At 42.3% G+C, this 23497-nt stretch overlaps 1 protein-coding gene across 2 annotated transcripts; it reads right to left on the bottom strand.

Annotated features, from left to right (window-relative positions):
- Nucleotides 1-6202: 6202 nt before the first annotated feature.
- LOC139423769 (GTPase IMAP family member 9-like) lies at nt 6203-23479 on the bottom strand. Of its 2 annotated transcripts, XM_071175402.1 has the most exons (8): nt 23417-23479; nt 21170-21303; nt 19973-20080; nt 8619-8705; nt 8166-8349; nt 7951-8053; nt 7144-7850; nt 6203-6648 (listed from the first exon to the last, which is right to left on the bottom strand). In XM_071175402.1, exons 2-8 carry the CDS (start codon nt 21289-21291, stop codon nt 6343-6345), a joined length of 1617 nt encoding a protein of 538 aa, XP_071031503.1. In that variant the 5' UTR covers nt 21292-21303; nt 23417-23479; the 3' UTR covers nt 6203-6342. The 2 variants fall into 2 exon arrangements, with proteins under 2 accessions (XP_071031503.1, XP_071031504.1); XM_071175403.1 differs by lacking the exons at nt 19973-20080; nt 21170-21303; nt 23417-23479 and adding an exon at nt 15150-15214.
- Between the last annotated feature and the right edge of the window lie 18 nt (nt 23480-23497).

Genomic DNA, 23497 nt, shown 5'->3' with positions numbered 1-23497 from the left:
ACCACGTTGAAATGCGCTGAGCTCTTCAGTAAGGCCATTCTACTGTGAATGTTTTCACGGAGATTGCATGGCTGTGTGCTCGATTTTATACACCTGTCAGCAACGGGTGTGGCTGAAATAGCAGGAACCACTAATTTGATGAGATAGATAGATAGGTAGGTAGATTGCGTGAGCGATAAGCCTCATGCAACATGTTGGATAAAGTAATTTCACATTTTTTTATCTTTACTATGCTGTAACAGATGCTTCACAATGTTTTTCGTTAGAACAGATTTCAGGTATTATTTATAATTTATTTAGTTTTTTTTCACTGTTCCAAACGGTCAGAAATGTTATTATCTAAAAGCACCTGTTTATCACACATAATACGCTACACACGCAACTCCTATACCCACATTTATATTGATCTCCTTCTTATTGTTATTATTACTATTATGATCATCATGATAATAAGTCATGTCATTATCATTAGTAGGTTTCGTATAGTAGCCTCGTTTAACCACCAGCGAGCTGAGGGCCTAAGAGTGCGTCCTGTTTAGATGTCTTAATACCGTAACCTAGGCCTTTGTGTCGCGTAAAGAGAGCAAGTGTTGAGGCAATGTTTTTCCAAAACAAATGAGGGATTTCGGTAACAACTTTTCAAGTAAGGAACTAGAAATGTGCGTAATTATGTGGCAGTTTCAGCACCACGGACAGCACGATAAACACTGTTGCTCGTTATCTATGGTCCCTAGTCGCTGCAGCAGGGAGGAGAGAGACAACATGTACCAATCACATAGGCACTACTAGCTGTCACCACAAGTCCGAGCCAGGCCCAAATCAATTGCTGTTGGCTCCCTTGAGTCATTTTTGTGTCTTAATTATTTCATCAATGAGTGTGCTTAAAGTATCAGACAATCTCAGTGCATACAGTTGATTTTATTAAAACACGTTGGTTGTTTAATATATGGAAAAATACACGTTTTAAAATTTGATTGGTCGAAACAAGAGACAACTCTCAGCCAATATTTGTTGGGGTCGGGGACAGCCTTGTAGGCTTTGTTGGGGTCGAGGACAGCCTTGTAGGCTTTGTTGGGGTCGAGGACAGCCTTGTAGGCTTTGTTGGGGTCGAGGACAGCCTTGTAGGCTTTGTTGGGGTCGAGGACAGCCTTGTAGTCTCTGTTGGGGTCGGGGACAGCCTTGTAGTCTCTGTTGGGGTCGGACACAGCCTTGTAGTCTCTGTTGGGGTCGGGGACAGCCTTGTAGTCTCTGTTGGGGTCGGGGACAGCCTTGTAGTCTTTGTTGGGGTCGGGGACAGCCTTGTAGGCTTACCCGGTATTGAAGGCTTGACTTGACAATCTCCAAATGTCATTAAACTTGTTGGTGTTTTTTAACATATGTCTCTATCCATTCATCAAATGGCCGCTGCACAGTTTGGATTGACTGATTTGAGTTAAATCAGTTTAAAAAAGTACTTATACTGTTTTAACTTCATATAGCCAGAAGAAAGGCACACGGACACCCACACTTCAGGTTGACTTGGTTTATATCTGCAGGAAAAGATATCAAACCGTGATGACAGGCATTGACAGAACGGTCACAGCCACACGTTCACTGGTTATGTAGGACACAAGATATCTTTCAGATAGGAGCAACAGTAATGATACATGCCCTAAATACAGAGGACAAGTACAACAGTGGAGATTGCGGAGGGGAGGACGGCTCATAATAACAGCTGGAATGGAATAAATGGAATGGCATCAAACACAGCTGTTTATCCCCTGTCCTCGAGCTGACATAATAACTCAAGAGTTTCCCCTTTTCAATCCACATATGATTTTACAGTAAATTAACAAAGATATAAACAACCTGCACTGTGATAGTCTCAGAGGTCCGTTAAAAGCGCAGAGAGCATCATGAAGAACAAGGAACACACCAGGCAGGTCCGAGATACTGTTGTGAAGAAGTTTAAAGCCGGATTTGGATACAAAAAGATTTCCCAAGCTTTAAACATCCCAAGGAGCACTGTGCAAGCGATAATATTGAAATGGAAGGAGTATCAGACCACTGCAAATCTACCAAGACCTGGCCGTCCCTCTAAACTTTCAGCTCATACAAGGAGAAGACTGATCAGAGATGCAGCCAAGAGGCCCATGATCACTCTGGATGAACTGCAGAGGTCTACAGCTGAGGTGGGAGACTCTGTCCATAGGACAACAATCAGTCGTATATTGCACAAATCTGGCCTTTATGGAAGAGTGGCAAGAAGAAAGCCATTTCTTAAAGATATCCATAAAAAGTGTCGTTTAAAGTTTGCCACAAGCCACCTGGGAGACACACCAAACATGTGGAAGAAGGTGCTCTGGTCAGATGAAACCAAAATTGAACTTTTTGGCAACAACGCAAAACGTTATGTTTGGCGTAAAAGAAACACAGCTGAACACACCATCCCCACTGTCAAACATGGTGGTGGCAGCATCATGGTTTGGGCCTGCTTTTCTTCAGCAGGGACAGGGAAGATGGTTAAAATTGATGGGAAGATGGATGGAGCCAAATACAGGACCATTCTGGAAGAAAACCTGATGGAGTCTGCAAAAGACCTGAGACTGGGACGGAGATTTGTCTTCCAACAAGACAATGATCCAAAACATAAAGCAACATCTACAATGGAATGGTTCAAAAATAAACATATCCAGGTGTTAGAATGGCCAAGTCAAAGTCCAGACCTGATTCCAATCGAGAATCTGTGGAAAGAACTGAAAACTGCTGTTCACAAATGCTCTCCATCCAACCTCACTGAGCTCGAGCTGTTTTGCAAGGAGGAATGGGAAAAAATTTCAGTCTCTCGATGTGCAAAACAGATAGAGACATAATTTTGCACGCCCAATTTTTCAGTTTTTGATTTGTTAAAAAAGTTTGAAATATCCAATAAATGTCGTTCCACTTCATGATTGTGTCCCACTTGTTGTTGATTCTTCACAAAAAAATACAGTTTTATATCTTTATGTTTGAAGCCTGAAATTTGGCAAAAGGTCGCAAAGTTCAAGGGGGGCGAATACTTTTGCAAGGCACTGTACATAGGCACATTCTCTAAAGACTTTTGGATAGATGAACCAGTTTTCAAAAGACACCATTGTGTTATAAAGTGTTAAGGCGCTGCATCTCAGTGCAAGAGGCATCACTGCAGTCCCTGGTTCGAATCCAGGCTGCATCACATCCGGCCGTGATTGGGAGACCCATAGATAGGGCAGCGAACAATTGGCCCAGCGTCGTCCGGGTTTGGCCGGGGTAGGCCGTCATTGTAAATAAGAATTTGTTCTTAAGTGACTTGGCTAGTTAAATAAAGGTTAAATCAACAAAAAAAAATATTACAAAAAATGTACACGAACCTGCTCTCAGAATATCTCTCTCAGACTGAAGAGCAGGCTGACCAACTTTCCAAATAGGGGAGAAGCACTCAAAACCCACTAGTTGTTCTTTCAAGGAAAATAACAAAAAAAAGGCAAGTCTGAAGATCTCTCGTATTGCCAACCTTACTACAATGGCAGTAAATATTTTTATGAATTCGTCAACACATAATGAAAGGAAACATACTTACTTCCATTGTGGTCCCTATTTCCATAAACACATACATTTACATAGATAGAGACACATTACAGAGATAAATATGTAGTGCACATACAAATAACTTGAGATTAAATTCCCATTAACCGAATAATTGTCTTTTGTCACTATGAATGGTGGATAGAGGGCTATACCGTTAGACTGGTAAACTATATTGACCTGTGGTATAGTTAAGCAATGGCCCAAGGGGGTGTGGTATGGTATATGGCCAATATACCATGGCTAAGGGCTGTTCTTATGCAATGGAGACAGCCCTTAGCAGTAGTATATTGGCCTATACCACAAACCCCAGAGGTGCCTTATTGCTATTATAAACTGGTTACCAATGTATTTAAAGCAGTAAATAGAAATGTTTAGTCATACCTGTGTTATAGAGCCTGATATACCACGGCTGTCAGGCAATAAGCATTCAGGTCTCGAACCACCCAGTTTACAATAAAAGTTAGCACATGGAAAAGCGAAGTGCAGGAAAGAACCAAAATACCTTGATATAGGGGAGACTTCTGCAAGGAGCTGAGGAAATGTTTCTAGGATGGAAGAAATGTTCTAGTAAAACCTGCAAATAGTGAATTTAAACCAGGGGGGAATGCATTACCCTCCCCTGTGCCCAATAAAACCCCAGAGCAAAAAATATATAAAAGTTTGACAACCCTCCCCTATTTTGGACCACCCCTCCCCCAGTAAAATGCCATCTGTCCCTTACTTACTTACATTTTTTTGGGGGGGGATTCTAACAAGGCTACAATGTTTGGTTTATTGTTTGAACAGTCGCTGTGATTATATTTGGTGATCAATGCAGATTATGCTACTTTGATGCATAGCCCATTGTCGTGTCTTTGGCTATGCCGAATTAAGTGATATGACATGCTATTCTATAAAATAATTTCTCTGTAATTAATATCACCTGATTGAGCTAATCATGTAAATGTAATTAACTAGAGAGTCGGGCACCACAAAATAATATTTATAGAGCTGTTATCTTCCGAATAAACTCTTAAAGACCTAGTAATATTTTACATCAATAGCAGTCAATATCAATGGTCATTTTACTTCAGTCTCGTAATCTGAAAGTTGTAAATTCTTGGTTATCTTCACAAACCCTGGCTAACAAGTTGAATCAGCAATACAAAATTGGGTTTAATTATTTATTTACTAAATACCTAACTAATCACACAGAATTCATATACACACAATTAATCATAACTTGATTACAAATTACGTCATAAAGGAAAACGTCCCTAGAGGGCGGAACAGATATGACAGCTTGTTACACAAAGGAAAAGGGCTGGGTTTGAGCAAAAGAGCGGGAGACTGAGGAACAAAGGAAAAAGCTGTGCTATCGTAAATACAGTATCTTATGCATTCTAAATTAAACACCCATTTGGAAAAGGAAAATGCAATAAATATTTACTGTGCGCTGCGCTTCAGTAGGTTGGTGGTAGATGGAAGGCCGTGTTGCCAAACCGAGTCCTTTGTCCTTTGAAGAATGTCTCTGGTGGTCAATTGGATACGTTGTAGTAACGTCATTGTGTGGTAGATGGGATACTCTGTCTGTTCCTTCCTAACCCTCGTTTGCAGTAGCTGTTGCTAACTCAACGGCTAGGAGGTACCACTTCTGTAGTGAATAAGAGTTCAAAGTTCATACCATTCTCATCCAAAGCTCACGCTGATGTTGGCTTCATTCCGTAGTTATTATCTGAACCATTCTGACATTGGACCGTCGTCCTCACATCATCGGAACAGGAGGTTATATTGTCGTCAAGGCTTTATATAGGAAGGGAGAAAAGTGGTGTGTTTCATAGTTTACAACCTCTGTCTCTTCACATGGGCGGGCCACTGAGTGAGCAGCCCTAATTTATGAAAACCCACATCTCACATTTTAGAAGCTAAAATCACATTTCATCCCGTCACAAATAATTTCATATTCAAACATTTAAATTGAACAACAATTCCATGTGAATCCGATAACTCTGATATGTAGACTTTCCACTGTAGAGGTTATGTCATCTTATCATTGAGAATGTCTCAGATGACAACTGAACCGACCGATTAAGTACCACTGCATATGTTCAATTGTTCGGATTACCAGAATATAGTTCATTTCCCCCCACCTACTGATGTTCCCAGAATCTCTATGTTAACCAAGGGTTTTGTAAATGTAACCTCAGTAGGGTAGAGAGAGGAAAAAGGGGAGAAGAGGTATTTATGACTGTCATAAACCTACCCCCCAGGTCAACGTCACGACACCATACTGTAGATCAGATCAAGGAACCAAGACACAACACTGCCGCCACAGCTCCACAATGAATGATACAGCGTGTCTCACTTTTCAGGAAGTAAAAGAGCGTATTACAAGGAGCCGGCTCTTTTGTGCTGAAAAACGACAACACTGTGCTCTGTATCTACTGTCTCTGTAGAGAGCATAGACCAGTAAGTCCATGGAGGTGGGGGTCATGAATCGGGACACAACCTACATGTCAGGTGCAATTCTTGACAGATGTGTACATTTTTAACAAGTGTAACTGCTGTAACTATTGTTGTGACTACTACTGTCATAGAGAAAGGGCACAGCCCTCTAATGACTGCTATTATCTTCATATTTTTTTCTTGTACATTTTTGTATTTTATTTTGGTAGTGCCTTTTGTTTTATTTTCCAGGTCATTTGTTTTTTTCTGTTCTGTTTTGCTATTTGTCATATTTTTTGTTGATCTGATCATTGTTTCCTCTAAATTAACTATTTAAGAACATTTACAAGAGCTTCTAACATCTTCTTTCTTTTCCTTTACCTTTATTTCTTTGGTTCTATTTAGCTCTTCTTTCAACAATCTGATTTCCTTTTCATATTTCTCTTTAATAATATGTCTAATTTCATTCTCCAGTTTCTGTTCCTTCTGTATTGATATCATATGTTCTTCCTTCGTTCTATCTACAATAGACTTACAGCAGGAAATTATGATAAGAGTGATGATTGTTGCAACAATGATTATCAGCTGAAACTTAATATCTGATTTTTCAGAAGCCTTCAATGCCAGATTTTTTAGCTCCTTGCGCTTCTTCTCCTCCTCCTCTCTGATCTCTCTTTCCGCTGCTTCCCTCTTTTTATCCTCCTCCTCGCTGATCTCTCTTTCTGCTGCTTCCCTCTTTTTCTCCTCCTCCTCTCTGATCTCTCTTTCTGCTGCTTCCCTCTTTTTCTCCTCCTCCTCTCTGATCTCTCTTTCTGCTGCTTCCCTCTTTTTCTCCTCCTCCTCTCTGATCTCTCTTTCTGCTGCTTCCCTCTTTTTCTCCTCCTCCTCTCTGATCTCTCTTTCTGCTGCTTCCCTCTTTTTCACCTCCTCCTCTCTGATCTCTCTTTCTGCTGCTTCCCTCTTTTTCTCCTCCTCCTCTCTGATCTCTCTTTCTGCTGCTTCCCTCTTTTTCTCCTCCTCCTCTCTGATCTCTCTTTCTGCTGCTTCCCTCTTTTTCTCCTCCTCCTCTCTGATCCCTCTTTCTGCTGCTTCCCTCTTTTTCTCCTCCTCCTCTCTGATCTCTCTTTCTGCTGCTTCCCTCTTTTTCTCCTCCTCCTCTCTGATCTCTCTTTCTGCTGCTTCCCTCTTTATCCCCTCCTCTTGTAGTATCTGAGCCCTCTCCCTCATCTCCTCTTTCCTAACCCTTTCCTGTATCAGCAAGTCTGCCACATGATGATAACCCCTATACTCATTCAGTAATTCATCTATCTTCTCTAACAGCTCTGAGACCTGAGTGTTGTCATTCTTGTCCTTGTTGTTAAAGACATGGTATCTGTCCCCACAACTGTTAATAACTTGTTGTAGATGGCTGCTGGCCTTTATAAACGTCTCTACCGATTTCCCCTCTAGCTGGTCTACCCCAGTAAACAGAACGATCGTGTACTTTAAAGCCTCCTCTCCAAAATTCTCCTGGATCCATTGAACTGACTTTCTGTCCTCATCTGTGAATTCCTCCAGCCTGATCACCAATAGGAAGATATGAGGTGTGGTGTTAATGCACTCAGCAGTTTTAACCATAACTTCCTCAGGTTGCAACAATGTGCCCAAGATACCTGGAGTGTCAATCACAGTTATTATATTCTGACCAATAACAACATTGTGTTCCTCACACTGTGTGGTCACAGACACTGGAGAAGCCTCTACTCGAAACGCCTCTCTCCCCAGGATGGTGTTTCCTGTTGAACTCTTCCCTGATCCAGTCTTACCCAGCAGAACAATCCTCATGTCAAGTCTCCCCTTACCTGCAGAGACACAGGGCATGCAATGAGTAAACGTTATACAATATATGGAATCATACTCTGCAGAACAAAATATTGGAAATTAAGTTGTGACTATACACACCCTCCACTCTGGGACTCATATGATACCAAAGTCCTCCCACCAGACCCAGAAGTATAAGTATGAGGATGCAGAAAAGGACTACATTCTTTTTCCATAAGCCAACCTGAGGAAAACAGAGGAAGGCATGTATGTTACTAAATTGATAGTTACTTTACAATCCTAAATCAATTAGAACACAACTAAGAATCTAACTGTGAAAGAATGAATCCCTCTACCTGAGTCGAAGTCCTTTCTATTTCAACATGGCCGTGGTCATCAGTGGCATCCACTACTGTGTGTTTCCTTAGTCCTGGGGCCATGTAGTGATCTCTAATATGGTCCTCACAGTACACAGCCTTACAAACCTTGCAGAACTTCACAGCTTTGTGAATGCGCCCCACACATATGTCACACTTCCGTCTGGTACAATTCACGTGATAAAATACAATAGAATAGCAAAACATGATTGTCCACACAAACATATTTTTTTACTCCTGAACTAAATTAAGCTTGATAACCAAGGGGGTGAATACTTATCAATATATTTCAGTATTTTCTTTTTAATTATTTTGTTTATAAATATTGTGTAGATCAGTGACAAAAAAAATCCTTATTAAATCACTTTTACTTCCAAGTTGTAACACAAGAAAATGCGAAAAGTCCAAGGGGGTGAATTATTATGACCATACCTTTGGTGTGTAACAACAGATCCTTGTGAATTCATCTCACCGCCATCTGAACTACACACTGAGGAGTTTGTCTCCAGAGACTGGCTCCTAGGAACGAGAGAGAGATTGTTTTAGGTTCCCAATATTTTAATCTGATCACTCACTGACCTCTTATTGGTCATAGTAGACATTATCCCTGATATGGCAAGTCTCTGTTACTGCCCGTTTACTTAATTCGTCAAATGTATTTGAACTCTGAGCGCTGGTGAACGACTGCCCCCTCTCAATGAGGATTTCAAATTCAAGGCCAACCTTGGTACTGCAGGCAATGTTTTCAGAAAGCAGCATCCCCATTAAGCGCTTTTCAGACACCCACCAGAATATCGGCGAGTACCTTGCCGGCGCGGAGTACCCCACTTGTCCCTCAAGTCAAAGCGGCTAGTGTCTTCACATACAAGGGCGAAAGTTGCCGGTGACCATAGGAACGAAATCAATAAACATTAGTAACGTGCGAAAAGTGAATCGGTATAAGCACTATATGTTTATTAGTTCATTAAACTGTATTTACATGCAACAGAAAATATTACTCAAAAACAAATGATTTGTATTGTTAAACATTACTCTGTAAACTGATAGTGTTAGCCTTCTAGCTAGCTAGCGGGCAAGTTAGCTGGTCCTGCTGTTGGACGTAAGTGTTGACGCATCACCACACAGACTACGTTTTCTACTGTGAACACTGCTTTCCACCTAGGCTGAGCGGCTTCCACTGGTGCTCACCGCTGACCACTCCACCTGGGTGTGAATTTCGCCCCCACCTAGGCTTCATTGAACATGAAAAGGCCACCCCATCCACTGTCTGTCAGCACCTTTATAGTCAATGGGAGTATAGTGATCTTCGCGGCCAATATCGTGGATATACCATTTATTTCCTAACACAATCATGGTACCAATAATTGATTCTATACTGAACAAAAATATACATGCAACATGCAACAATTTCAATGATTGTTGATTGATTCAATGATTGTTGATTGATTCAATGACTGAGTTACAGTTCATATAAGGAAATCAGTCAATTGAAATAAATGTAATAGGCCCTAATCTATGGATGTCACATGACTAGGAATACAGATGTGAGTATGTTGGTCAAAGATAACTTCAAAAACATGTAGGGGCGTGGATCAGAAAACCAGTCAGTATCTAGTGTGACCACCATTTGCCTCATGCACCTCTGACATATCTCCTTAGCATAGAGTTGATCTGGCTGTTTAATTGTGGCCTGTGGAATGTTGTCCCACTTCTCTTCAATGGCTGTGCAAATTTTTGTATTTGTATTTATCAAGGATCCCCATTAGTTCGTGCCAGGGCAGCAGCTACTCTTCCTGGGGTTTATTAAGGATCCCCATTAGTTCGTGCCAGGGCAGCAGCTACTCTTCCTGGGGTTTATTAAGGATCCCCATTAGTTCGTGCCAGGGCAGCAGCTACTCTTCCTGGGGTTTATTAAGGATCCCCATTAGTTCGTGCCAGGGCAGCAGCTACTCTTCCTGGGGTTTATTAAGGATCCCCATTAGTTCGTGCCAGGGCAGCAGCTACTCTTCCTGGGGTTTATTAAGGATCCCCATTAGTTCGTGCCAGGGCAGCAGCTACTCTTCCTGGGGTTTATTAAGGATCCCCATTAGTTCGTGCCAGGGCAGCAGCTACTCTTCCTGGGGTTTATTAAGGATCCCCATTAGTTCGTGCCAGGGCAGCAGCTACTCTTCCTGGGGTTTATTAAGGATCCCCATTAGTTCGTGCCAGGGCAGCAGCTACTCTTCCTGGGGTTTATTAAGGATCCCCATTAGTTCGTGCCAGGGCAGCAGCTACTCTTCCTGGGGTTTATTAAGGATCCCCATTAGTTCGTGCCAGGGCAGCAGCTACTCTTCCTGGGGTTTATTAAGGATCCCCATTAGTTCGTGCCAGGGCAGCAGCTACTCTTCCTGGGGTTTATTAAGGATCCCCATTAGTTCGTGCCAGGGCAGCAGCTACTCTTCCTGGGGTTTATTAAGGATCCCCATTAGTTCGTGCCAGGGCAGCAGCTACTCTTCCTGGGGTTTATTAAGGATCCCCATTAGTTCGTGCCAGGGCAGCAGCTACTCTTCCTGGGGTTTATTAAGGATCCCCATTAGTTCGTGCCAGGGCAGCAGCTACTCTTCCTGGGGTTTATTAAGGATCCCCATTAGTTCGTGCCAGGGCAGCAGCTACTCTTCCTGGGGTTTATTAAGGATCCCCATTAGTTCGTGCCAGGGCAGCAGCTACTCTTCCTGGGGTTTATTAAGGATCCCCATTAGTTCGTGCCAGGGCAGCAGCTACTCTTCCTGGGGTTTATTAAGGATCCCCATTAGTTCGTGCCAGGGCAGCAGCTACTCTTCCTGGGGTTTATTAAGGATCCCCATTAGTTCGTGCCAGGGCAGCAGCTACTCTTCCTGGGGTTTATCAAGGATCCCCATTAGTTCGTGCCAGGGCAGCAGCTACTCTTCCTGGGGTTTATTAAGGATCCCCATTAGTTCGTGCCAGGGCAGCAGCTACTCTTCCTGGGGTCCAGCAAAATTAAGGCAGTTTAAACAATTTTAAAAACATTACAATACATTCACGGACTGTGTGCCCTCAGGCCCCTACGCCACCACTACCACACATATATACAGTACAAAATCCATGTGTACGTGTGTGTACAGCGCGTATGCTATCGTGTGTGTGTGTGTGTGTATGCATGTGTCTATGTTTGTGTTGCTTCACAGGCCCCGCTGTTCCATCTTTTTTTAAAATCTGTTTTCTAAATCTAATTTTACTGCTTGCATCAGTTAAAGCCCTAACACATATGTTTTGCCAGCAGCAGACTATGATCAATAATGTCAAAAGCTGCACTGAAGTCTAACAAAACAGCTCACACAATCTTTTTATCATCTATTTCTCTCAGCCAATCATCAGTCATTTGTGTGCTGTGCATGTCGAATGTCCTTCTCTATAAGCATGCTGAAAGTATGCTGCCAATTTGTTTACTGTAAAATAGTATTGTATCTGGTCAAACACAATTTTTTCAACTACAATTTTTTTCTCCAAAGTTTACTAAGGGTTGGTTGGTCGGCTATTTGAGCCAGTAAAGGGGGCTTTTGTCACGACTGTTGGAAGAACTGGACCAAGGTGCAGCGTGGTGAGAGTACATTTTCTTTAATTAATCAAAAATGACGCCGACAAAACAACAAACAATACAAACCGTAAAGCTCAAAGGCTAAGTGCCATAAAGAAAGTCAACTTCCCACAAACACAGGTGGGAAAAAGGGTACCTAAGTATGGTTCCCAATCAGAGACCACAATAGACAGCTGTCCCTGATTGAGAACCATACCCGGCCAAAACATAGAAATAGAAACACAAAACAGAATGCCCACCCCAAATCACGCCCTGACCAAACCAAAATGGAGACATAGAAAGGATCTCCAAGGTCAGGGCGTGACAGCTTTACTATTCTTAGGTAGCGTAATGACTTTAGCTTCTCTCCAGGCCTGAGGGCACACGCTCTCTAGTAGCCTTAGATTGAAGATGTGGCAAATAGGAGTGGCAATATCATTCGCTATTTTCCATCCAAGTTGTCAGACCCCGGTGGCTTGTCATCGTTGATAGACAACAACAAAAAATTTGCCTCTTCCACACTAACTTTACGGAATTTAAAATGACAATGCTTGTCTTTCATGATGGATCTTTTGTAAGTGTTTGGCAGAGAGTCAATTAACTCTTTAAAATCCAGTTTCAACGTTTCAGAACTGCCCTTCATAATGTCATTAAAACCCACATGGACTACGATAGAATCAATTTCCATGTCCTGGCGTAGTACATTCGGGAGCAGCTAGGTAATGTCATTTACTCGAGCTCCGGGATAAGACATTGTTTCTACACCAGGAAAGGACACATTTCTTGCCATGGAGCTGCCTAGAACCACTGCTGGCGAGAAGGACTAGGAAATCTGGCCACTGCCACGCTTCTCAGGATTCAGAGAACTATTTATGGACGGGCGAGAGGCAGGATAACTTGAGCCCGTTGCTCCCGGCGCCTGTGGCAGGCCACCGACAGATGGAGAAGCCCCGCTCCATCCAGAGCAGGGAAGGAAGGATGTCGACTTCGAAATCGTAGTAGTAGGCACTGCGGCCGCAGACATAGGCACCCCCAGCGACGAAGTTGATCAGACTCCAGGACGGCGAAACTATTCGTTGTTTGTATCCTCTCCGGGCTTCTCGTTGGGAGTGTAGAATGCTTTGCGGGAGGTCGCTGTCTTCGGCTTTCACGGCTCATGACATGCGACAATAGTTGATTGTCTTGCTTTTATTGCTGTGCTCCTTCAACTCCGATATCAGATGGGGGAGCTCTGGGCATCACCGACCAGTCGAGTAACAACAAGGCGGAGATGCATCCAACAAGCCCATATGCCGTCCAACCAAATGTAAACATTTCCCCCAGTTTCTTATGTAGGCTGGTGACTTAAATGATCAATGAAGCCACCTCAAGCCTATAATCCTCGGCAAGTAAACTATTGCCGCATTGGAACTCAGACTGATCCGGTTTGTCCTGAAACAGTGCATAATGGATATAGCTCCTACAGCGCTGGAACAGTTCATTCATTTCTCTAGACAAAGAAAATAACTCCTCTGGTACCAACTTCGTTAGCTTGATGTCTAGCAGCTTAGCGTCTCTGTCAAGCAGGCTTAAATCTGTCTGTTAAACGGGACAAGAAATAGCGGTCCTTGCTGATAAAAGCTAACTGAATCCACGCAAAAACAAGTTATGTATTCGTATTGAATGAATGTCGGTTTTGTTTCAATCAATAATAACAAACCAAGTGTTTTCCAGCATAGAATGTTCAGCTGCACACTCTGATGACATGTGATGACATGACGTGCTGCATGAGGATATCATCAATACAATAACTGGATATTGGCAGGAACTGGAACGCTCTGTACACGTCGATCCAGAGCATTCCAAACATGCTCAATGGGTGACATGTCTGGTGAGTATGCAGACCATGGAAGAACAGGGACATTTTCAGCTTCCAGGAATTATGTGCAGATCCTTGCGACATGGGGCCGTGCATTATCACGCTGAAACATGAGGATGGCGGCGGATAAATGGCATGACAACGGGCCTCAGGATCTCGTCACGGCATCTCTGTGGTGCCAAAAACTTCTGCAGCATTGAAGATCCCCAAGAACATAGTGGCCTCCATCATTCTTTAATGGAAGACGTTTGGAACCACCAAGACTCTTCCTTGAGCTGGCCGCCAGGCCAAACTGAGCAATCATAGGAGAAGGGCCTTGGTCAGGGAGGTGACCTAAATACTCTCAGACCATGAGAAACAAGATTCTCTGGTCTGATGAAACCAAGATTGAACTCTTTGGCCTGAATGTCAAGAGTCACGTCTGGAGAAAACCTGGCACCATCCCTACGGTGAAGCACGGTGGTGGCATCATGCTGTGGGGATGTTTTTCAGTGGCAAGGACTGGGAGACTAGTCAGGATCGAGGCAAAGATGAACGGAGCAAAGTACAGAGAGATCCTTGATGAAAACCTGCTCCAGAGAGCTCAGGACCTCAGACTGGGGCAAAGGTTCACTTTCCAACAGGACAACAACCCTAAGCACACAGCCAAGACAACGCAGGAGTGGCTTCAGAGACAAATCTCTGAATGTCCTTGAGTGGCCCAGCCAGAGCCCGGACTTTAACCCAATCAAACATCACTGCAGAGACCTAAAAATAGCTGTGCAGCGACGCTCCCCATCCAACCTGACAGGGGTTTGAGAGGATCTGCAGAGAAGAATGGGAGAAGCTCCCCAAAAGTGTGCTAAACTTGTAGCATCATACCCAAGAAGACTCGAGGCTGTAATCGCTGCCAAAGGTGCTTCTACAAAGTACTTAATAAAGGCTCTGAATACTAATATTTCAGTTTATTTTATAAATTAGCCACAAAAAAAATGTCATTATGGGGTATTGTGTGTAATTTTGGGGGGTAATTATGGAGGGTATCTGTACTTTTTAGACAACTTTTACTTCATTACATTCCTAAAGAAAATAATGTACTTTTTACTCCATACGTTTTCCCTGACACCCAAAAGTACATGTTATATTATTTATGCTTAGCAGGACATGAAAATGGTCCAATTCACGCACTTATCAAGAGAACACTTGGTCATCTCTACTAGCTCTGATCTGGCGGACTCACTAAACACAAATGCATCATTTGTAAATGATGTGTTGGAGCGTGCCCCTGGATATCTGTAAAAATGTTAAACAAGATAATGGTGCCGTCTGCTTTGCAGATATAAGGAATATGAAATGATTTATACTTTTACTGTTACTTTTGATACTTAAGTATATTTAGAACCAAATACTTTTAGACTTTTACTCAAGTAGTATTTTACTGGGTGACTAACTTTCTATTAAGGTATCTATACTTTTACTCAAGTATCACAATTAGATACTTTTTCCACCACTGTGAAAAAATTAATACAAGACAACATTTCAGAAGACTCACCTGCTATCATAGGTTGGGCAGACGCCGTTGAAATCTAGCGGAAGACGCATGGATTTATCACTCTTCATGGACTGACAATCAGGAACAGGTGGTTCTGGCTGTTCTTCCCTGATACCAACACAACATAACATTTACAACTCTAACTAAGCTTAACTTTCATTGTTGATAACCTCCTATAGAATAACAGTGCTCTGGCCATCACCCTTCAAGGGGTTGTAAAGAGTTAAGGGCAATTCAGCTACTCTTCCTGGGGTTTATTAAGGATCCCCATTAGTTCGTGCCAGGGCAGCAGCTACTCTTCCTGGGGTTTATTAAGGATCCCCATTAGTTCGTGCCAGGGCAGCAGCTACTCTTCCTGGGGTTTATTAAGGATCCCCATTAGTTCGTGCCAGGGCAGCAGCTACTCTTCCTGGGGTTTATTAAGGATCCCCATTAGTTCGTGCCAGGGCAGCAGCTACTCTTCCTGGGGTTTATTAAGGATCCCCATTAGTTCGTGCCAGGGCAGCAGCTACTCTTCCTGGGGTTTATTAAGGATCCCCATTAGTTCATGCCAGGGCAGCAGCTACTCTTCCTGGGGTTTATTAAGGATCCCCATTAGTTCGTGCCAGGGCAGCAGCTACTCTTCCTGGGGTTTATTAAGGATCCCCATTAGTTCGTGCCAGGGCAGCAGCTACTCTTCCTGGGGTTTATTAAGGATCCCCATTAGTTCGTGCCAGGGCAGCAGCTACTCTTCCTGGGGTTTATCAAGGATCCCCATTAGTTCGTGCCAGGGCAGCAGCTACTCTTCCTGGGGTTTATTAAGGATCCCCATTAGTTCGTGCCAGGGCAGCAGCTACTCTTCCTGGGGTCCAGCAAAATTAAGGCAGTTTAAACAATTTTAAAAACATTACAATACATTCACGGACTGTGTGCCCTCAGGCCCCTACGCCACCACTACCACACATATATACAGTACAAAATCCATGTGTACGTGTGTGTACAGCGCGTATGCTATCGTGTGTGTGTGTGTGTGTATGCATGTGTCTATGTTTGTGTTGCTTCACAGGCCCCGCTGTTCCATCTTTTTTTAAAATCTGTTTTCTAAATCTAATTTTACTGCTTGCATCAGTTAAAGCCCTAACACATATGTTTTGCCAGCAGCAGACTATGATCAATAATGTCAAAAGCTGCACTGAAGTCTAACAAAACAGCTCACACAATCTTTTTATCATCTATTTCTCTCAGCCAATCATCAGTCATTTGTGTGCTGTGCATGTCGAATGTCCTTCTCTATAAGCATGCTGAAAGTATGCTGCCAATTTGTTTACTGTAAAATAGTATTGTATCTGGTCAAACACAATTTTTTCAACTACAATTTTTTTCTCCAAAGTTTACTAAGGGTTGGTTGGTCGGCTATTTGAGCCAGTAAAGGGGGCTTTTGTCACGACTGTTGGAAGAACTGGACCAAGGTGCAGCGTGGTGAGAGTACATTTTCTTTAATTAATCAAAAATGACGCCGACAAAACAACAAACAATACAAACCGTAAAGCTCAAAGGCTAAGTGCCATAAAGAAAGTCAACTTCCCACAAACACAGGTGGGAAAAAGGGTACCTAAGTATGGTTCCCAATCAGAGACCACAATAGACAGCTGTCCCTGATTGAGAACCATACCTGGCCAAAACATAGAAATAGAAACACAAAACAGAATGCCCACCCCAAATCACGCCCTGACCAAACCAAAATGGAGACATAGAAAGGATCTCCAAGGTCAGGGCGTGACAGCTTTACTATTCTTAGGTAGCGTAATGACTTTAGCTTCTCTCCAGGCCTGAGGGCACACGCTCTCTAGTAGCCTTAGATTGAAGATGTGGCAAATAGGAGTGGCAATATCATTCGCTATTTTCCATCCAAGTTGTCAGACCCCGGTGGCTTGTCATCGTTGATAGACAACAACAAAAAATTTGCCTCTTCCACACTAACTTTACGGAATTTAAAATGACAATGCTTGTCTTTCATGATGGATCTTTTGTAAGTGTTTGGCAGAGAGTCAATTAACTCTTTAAAATCCAGTTTCAACGTTTCAGAACTGCCCTTCATAATGTCATTAAAACCCACATGGACTACGATAGAATCAATTTCCATGTCCTGGCGTAGTACATTCGGGAGCAGCTAGGTAATGTCATTTACTCGAGCTCCGGGATAAGACATTGTTTCTACACCAGGAAAGGACACATTTCTTGCCATGGAGCTGCCTAGAACCACTGCTGGCGAGAAGGACTAGGAAATCTGGCCACTGCCACGCTTCTCAGGATTCAGAGAACTATTTATGGACGGGCGAGAGGCAGGATAACTTGAGCCCGTTGCTCCCGGCGCCTGTGGCAGGCCACCGACAGATGGAGAAGCCCCGCTCCATCCAGAGCAGGGAAGGAAGGATGTCGACTTCGAAATCGTAGTAGTAGGCACTGCGGCCGCAGACATAGGCACCCCCAGCGACGAAGTTGATCAGACTCCAGGACGGCGAAACTATTCGTTGTTTGTATCCTCTCCGGGCTTCTCGTTGGGAGTGTAGAATGCTTTGCGGGAGGTCGCTGTCTTCGGCTTTCACGGCTCATGACATGCGACAATAGTTGATTGTCTTGCTTTTATTGCTGTGCTCCTTCAACTCCGATATCAGATGGGGGAGCTCTGGGCATCACCGACCAGTCGAGTAACAACAAGGCGGAGATGCATCCAACAAGCCCATATGCCGTCCAACCAAATGTAAACATTTCCCCCAGTTTCTTATGTAGGCTGGTGACTTAAATGATCAATGAAGCCACCTCAAGCCTATAATCCTCGGCAAGTAAACTATTGCCGCATTGGAACTCAGACTGATCCGGTTTGTCCTGAAACAGTGCATAATGGATATAGCTCCTACAGCGCTGGAACAGTTCATTCATTTCTCTAGACAAAGAAAATAACTCCTCTGGTACCAACTTCGTTAGCTTGATGTCTAGCAGCTTAGCGTCTCTGTCAAGCAGGCTTAAATCTGTCTGTTAAACGGGACAAGAAATAGCGGTCCTTGCTGATAAAAGCTAACTGAATCCACGCAAAAACAAGTTATGTATTCGTATTGAATGAATGTCGGTTTTGTTTCAGTCAATAATAACAAACCAAGTGTTTTCCAGCATAGAATGTTCAGCTGCACACTCTGATGACATGTGATGACATGACGTGCTGCATGAGGATATCATCAATACAATAACTGGATATTGGCAGGAACTGGAACGCTCTGTACACGTCGATCCAGAGCATTCCAAACATGCTCAATGGGTGACATGTCTGGTGAGTATGCAGACCATGGAAGAACAGGGACATTTTCAGCTTCCAGGAATTATGTGCAGATCCTTGCGACATGGGGCCGTGCATTATCACGCTGAAACATGAGGATGGCGGCGGATAAATGGCATGACAACGGGCCTCAGGATCTCGTCACGGCATCTCTGTGGTGCCAAAAACTTCTGCAGCATTGAAGATCCCCAAGAACATAGTGGCCTCCATCATTCTTTAATGGAAGACGTTTGGAACCACCAAGACTCTTCCTTGAGCTGGCCGCCAGGCCAAACTGAGCAATCATAGGAGAAGGGCCTTGGTCAGGGAGGTGACCTAAATACTCTCAGACCATGAGAAACAAGATTCTCTGGTCTGATGAAACCAAGATTGAACTCTTTGGCCTGAATGTCAAGAGTCACGTCTGGAGAAAACCTGGCACCATCCCTACGGTGAAGCACGGTGGTGGCATCATGCTGTGGGGATGTTTTTCAGTGGCAAGGACTGGGAGACTAGTCAGGATCGAGGCAAAGATGAACAGAGCAAAGTACAGAGAGATCCTTGATGAAAACCTGCTCCAGAGAGCTCAGGACCTCAGACTGGGGCAAAGGTTCACTTTCCAACAGGACAACAACCCTAAGCACACAGCCAAGACAACGCAGGAGTGGCTTCAGAGACAAATCTCTGAATGTCCTTGAGTGGCCCAGCCAGAGCCCGGACTTTAACCCAATCAAACATCACTGCAGAGACCTAAAAATAGCTGTGCAGCGACGCTCCCCATCCAACCTGACAGGGGTTTGAGAGGATCTGCAGAGAAGAATGGGAGAAGCTCCCCAAAAGTGTGCTAAACTTGTAGCATCATACCCAAGAAGACTCGAGGCTGTAATCGCTGCCAAAGGTGCTTCTACAAAGTACTTAATAAAGGCTCTGAATACTAATATTTCAGTTTATTTTATAAATTAGCCACAAAAAAAATGTCATTATGGGGTATTGTGTGTAATTTTGGGGGGTAATTATGGAGGGTATCTGTACTTTTTAGACAACTTTTACTTCATTACATTCCTAAAGAAAATAATGTACTTTTTACTCCAAACGTTTTCCCTGACACCCAAAAGTACATGTTATATTATTTATGCTTAGCAGGACATGAAAATGGTCCAATTCACGCACTTATCAAGAGAACACTTGGTCATCTCTACTAGCTCTGATCTGGCGGACTCACTAAACACAAATGCATCATTTGTAAATGATGTGTTGGAGCGTGCCCCTGGATATCTGTAAAAATGTTAAACAAGATAATGGTGCCGTCTGCTTTGCAGATATAAGGAATATGAAATGATTTATACTTTTACTGTTACTTTTGATACTTAAGTATATTTAGAACCAAATACTTTTAGACTTTTACTCAAGTAGTATTTTACTGGGTGACTAACTTTCTATTAAGGTATCTATACTTTTACTCAAGTATCACAATTAGATACTTTTTCCACCACTGTGAAAAAATTAATACAAGACAACATTTCAGAAGACTCACCTGCTATCATAGGTTGGGCAGACGCCGTTGAAATCTAGCGGAAGACGCATGGATTTATCACTCTTCATGGACTGACAATCAGGAACAGGTGGTTCTGGCTGTTCTTCCCTGATACCAACACAACATAACATTTACAACTCTAACTAAGCTTAACTTTCATTGTTGATAACCTCCTATAGAATAACAGTGCTCTGGCCATCACCCTTCAAGGGGTTGTAAAGAGTTAAGGGCAATTCAGACATTTTTCAACCTCATTCATCATCTCCAGCACCAAAACAATGTCTACATACACTCACCGGTCAGTTTATTAGGTACGCCAACCTGTTCACAAAAATGGATCGCTCCTAGTTACTGTTCAATTGAACATTAGAATGTGTAAAACCAGTGACATTAGCGACTGAGCTTGGTATGATCGTCGGTGCCAGGAGCACCGGGTCCAGTATTTCAGAAACGGCCGCCCTCCTGAGCATTCACGCTTGACAGTGTCTAGGGTTTAACGAGATTGGTGTGACAAACAAAAAACATCCAGTCAGCGGCAGTCCTGTGGGCGAAAACAGCTCGTTGATGAGAGAGGTTGCAGGAAAATGGCAACAATCGTGCAAGCAAAAAGGCTGGCCACAAACAGACAAACAACAGTACAACAGTTGTGCGCAGAACAGCATCTCGGAACGCACAACTTGTCAATCCTTGTCAAGAATGGGCTATTGCAGCAGACGACCGACCATCAGGGAGGGGGGGGGGGGTCTGACACGGTACTCGATGGGTGTACCTAATGAACTGGCCTGTGAGTGTGTGAAAACAGCACATTTCTATGATCTGTGGTTAAAAATACAAGGTCCTAAAATAAATGCTTCTCTGTGACATCACAGTGTAAGATTCAAATATAAAAAAATAACTGATTTTCTAAACCTGCAACAGGTTTGCTCCCCATGTCACAACGAATCTCATAGTGTTTGAAAAGCAGTTTTTTTAAATGTTTTAACTTTTGATTATGTAAACTTTTTTACTTCATATTTTGACATATGTTGACACTGGCATTGTGCTGGAGATCATGAAAATTAGGTTGAAAACTGGTTGCATTGCCCTTTAAGTAGTTTGAAAATTTTTAAAACACAAATAGCAAGCACAGTGACTCGAAGAATGCTACAAAAACTCACAATACCATAACAAATTAAGATATTATAAAACATAGATCACCTTATTCCATCTGCGCTCTCGTTAGCATCAAGGTATGGAAGCCTTTTTTGTTCTTCCTCTGCAGAGCCTCCATTTCCTACCTCAAGCCCGCTTTGCATTGAGGGTTTCAAGGAAGTAGCCATGTTACAATGTAACTGTGGGTAGTGAATGCACAAACAATACACAAAAAATATCAAAAGGTAGAACAACTAAAATAATCAATCTAATTTAGTTTACCAAGAATTTTAGGGAAGTAAAACAATTATTAAGGCAAAGTATAAAGAGGCATTGTCAAAAGAGCTGTCTTCAACTCGCTTTTGACTAAACGTTAGACAGTCAAAACGCCCTATGTCTTTGTAAATCCTTTTGAAAGAAATTAAAATGTGTATTTCATTTACATAAGTATTTTATGTTATTGCTCAAATATACTTAAGTATCAAAAGTAAAAATCAATTAAAATTCCTTATATTAAGCAAACCAGACGGCACCATTTTCTTGTTTTGATCATTTACGGATAGCCAGGGGCACGCTCTAACACTCAGACATAATTTATGTGTTTAGTGAGTTTGGCAGATCAGAGGCAGTAGGGATGACCAGGGATGTTCTCTTGATAGGTGTGTGAATTAGACCATTTTCCTGTCCTGCTAAGCATTCAAAATGTAACGAGTCATTTTGGGTGTCAGGGAAAATGTATGGAGTAAAAAGTACATTATTTTCATAAGGAATGTAGTGGAGTAAAAGTAAAAGTTGTCAAAAACATAAATAGTAAAGTAAAGTACAGATTCCCCAAAAAACGACATCAGTTTTTACAATTTTACTTAAGTACTTTACGGCACAGATTGTATGTAGGCCCAGTGACACAATCTCAATGTAAGAAATTTTAAATTCAGGCTGTAACACAATTTTTTGGGGGATAACCATGATTAAAGTGGCCATTTAAGGCCCTTTTAGACCCATACATGCCTCCTGTGAGACCCATACATGCCTCCTGTGAGACCCTATGATCTGTGAACCATACATGATACAGACATATTGGTGTCATTATACTCCTTATAGTGTGCTCTAACATATAGAGTATGTATAGATTCCAAAATACACGCTTTCACATTAATTTATTCAACATTAAAACTATTATTATGAATATCTCAGAATTACCCTTTTTTTAAATGATTATTTTTAGACACAATATACTCTTCAAACACATCACATTTCCATGGAGCTCTCTGGTACTTTTAACGAGATGACCCATAGAAAGGGACATTATAGGTCATTAACCAATCACAGCTCTGCTTTAGGATTGCACATTCAGCAAATCAAGGGTAGTTTTGAGATATTCATATTAATATTTTTAATAAGGTTCCAGAATATATAGAACCGTAACGGTTTTCTTTAGGTGAAGGAGAGGCGGACCAAAACGCAGCGTGGTGGTTATTCATGTTCTTTAATAAAGACACTAGACATGAATACACTAACAAAAACAATAAACGTGGAAAACCAAAAACAGCCCTATCTGGTGCAAAACACAGAGACAGGAACAATCACCCACCAACACACAGTGAAACCCAGGCTACCTAAATATGGTTCCCAATCAGAGACAATGACTAACACCTGCCTCTGATTGAGAACCATATCAGGCCAGACATAGAAATAGACAAACAAGACATCCAACATAGAATGCCCACTCAGATCACACCCTGATCAACCAAAACATAGAAACATACAAAGCAAACTATGGTCAGGGTGTGACACCCAGCCAGTTGGTGGAACACAGATTAGCCATCGATTACACACAAATTAACACATGAGTAAGGAAAAAAAAAATGGATGGATGTGATAACACCTAAATGAATTAATTGGGATTTTTTGTTAACAAAACAAAGAGCTGAAATATTCGATATATATGGGCATTACATTTATCACATTAAATGTTTCATTTCTTCCACACAAAAAAATCCCTATGAATTCATTTAGGTGTTATCACATCCATCCATTTTTTTTATACTAAAAGGGATTATTTGAAATATTGTTAACGTTTTTATAGTTCCTTACTCATTATGTGTTAATTTGTGTGTAATCGATGGCTAATCTGTGTTCCACCAAATTCAACGAGTTAAAGCAAGGTCCAGTAGGTGTAGATTCTCCCCCACGCGCTATTGTTTGGTAAACCGCTATTAACCAATTAAACTAATCAATTAGAGGTAAACCTATAGGCGAACAAAGACTAACATACAGTGTGACTGTACTGAATTGTTTAAATGGTGTAAATACCTTACAACTCCTGTGAATGTTGAATTACCCTTCTGTGTAGGCCGTTGTATAGCCGTTGTCAGATTGGTGAAATTAGCATTC

The sequence above is a fragment of the Oncorhynchus clarkii genome, chromosome 13 (assembly GCF_045791955.1).
Source record: "Oncorhynchus clarkii lewisi isolate Uvic-CL-2024 chromosome 13, UVic_Ocla_1.0, whole genome shotgun sequence".
Classification (NCBI taxonomy): Eukaryota; Metazoa; Chordata; class Actinopteri; order Salmoniformes; family Salmonidae; genus Oncorhynchus; species Oncorhynchus clarkii.
Note: the sequence above shows the minus strand (reverse complement) of the source record. Positions and strands in the feature narration are given on the sequence as shown.

Excerpts from the sequence above, each read along its gene's own strand:
- LOC139423769 (XM_071175402.1), bottom strand. The coding sequence starts at position 21,291 with ATGGCTACTTCCTTGAAACCCTCAATGCAAAGCGGGCTTGAGGTAGGA. Across the intron at positions 8,706-19,972 it reads TGCCCAACCTATGATAGCAG|GAGCCAGTCTCTGGAGACAA; the intron begins GTGAGTCTTCTG and ends TCTCGTTCCTAG. Across the intron at positions 7,851-7,950 it reads TATGAGTCCCAGAGTGGAGG|GTAAGGGGAGACTTGACATG; the intron begins GTGTGTATAGTC and ends GTGTCTCTGCAG.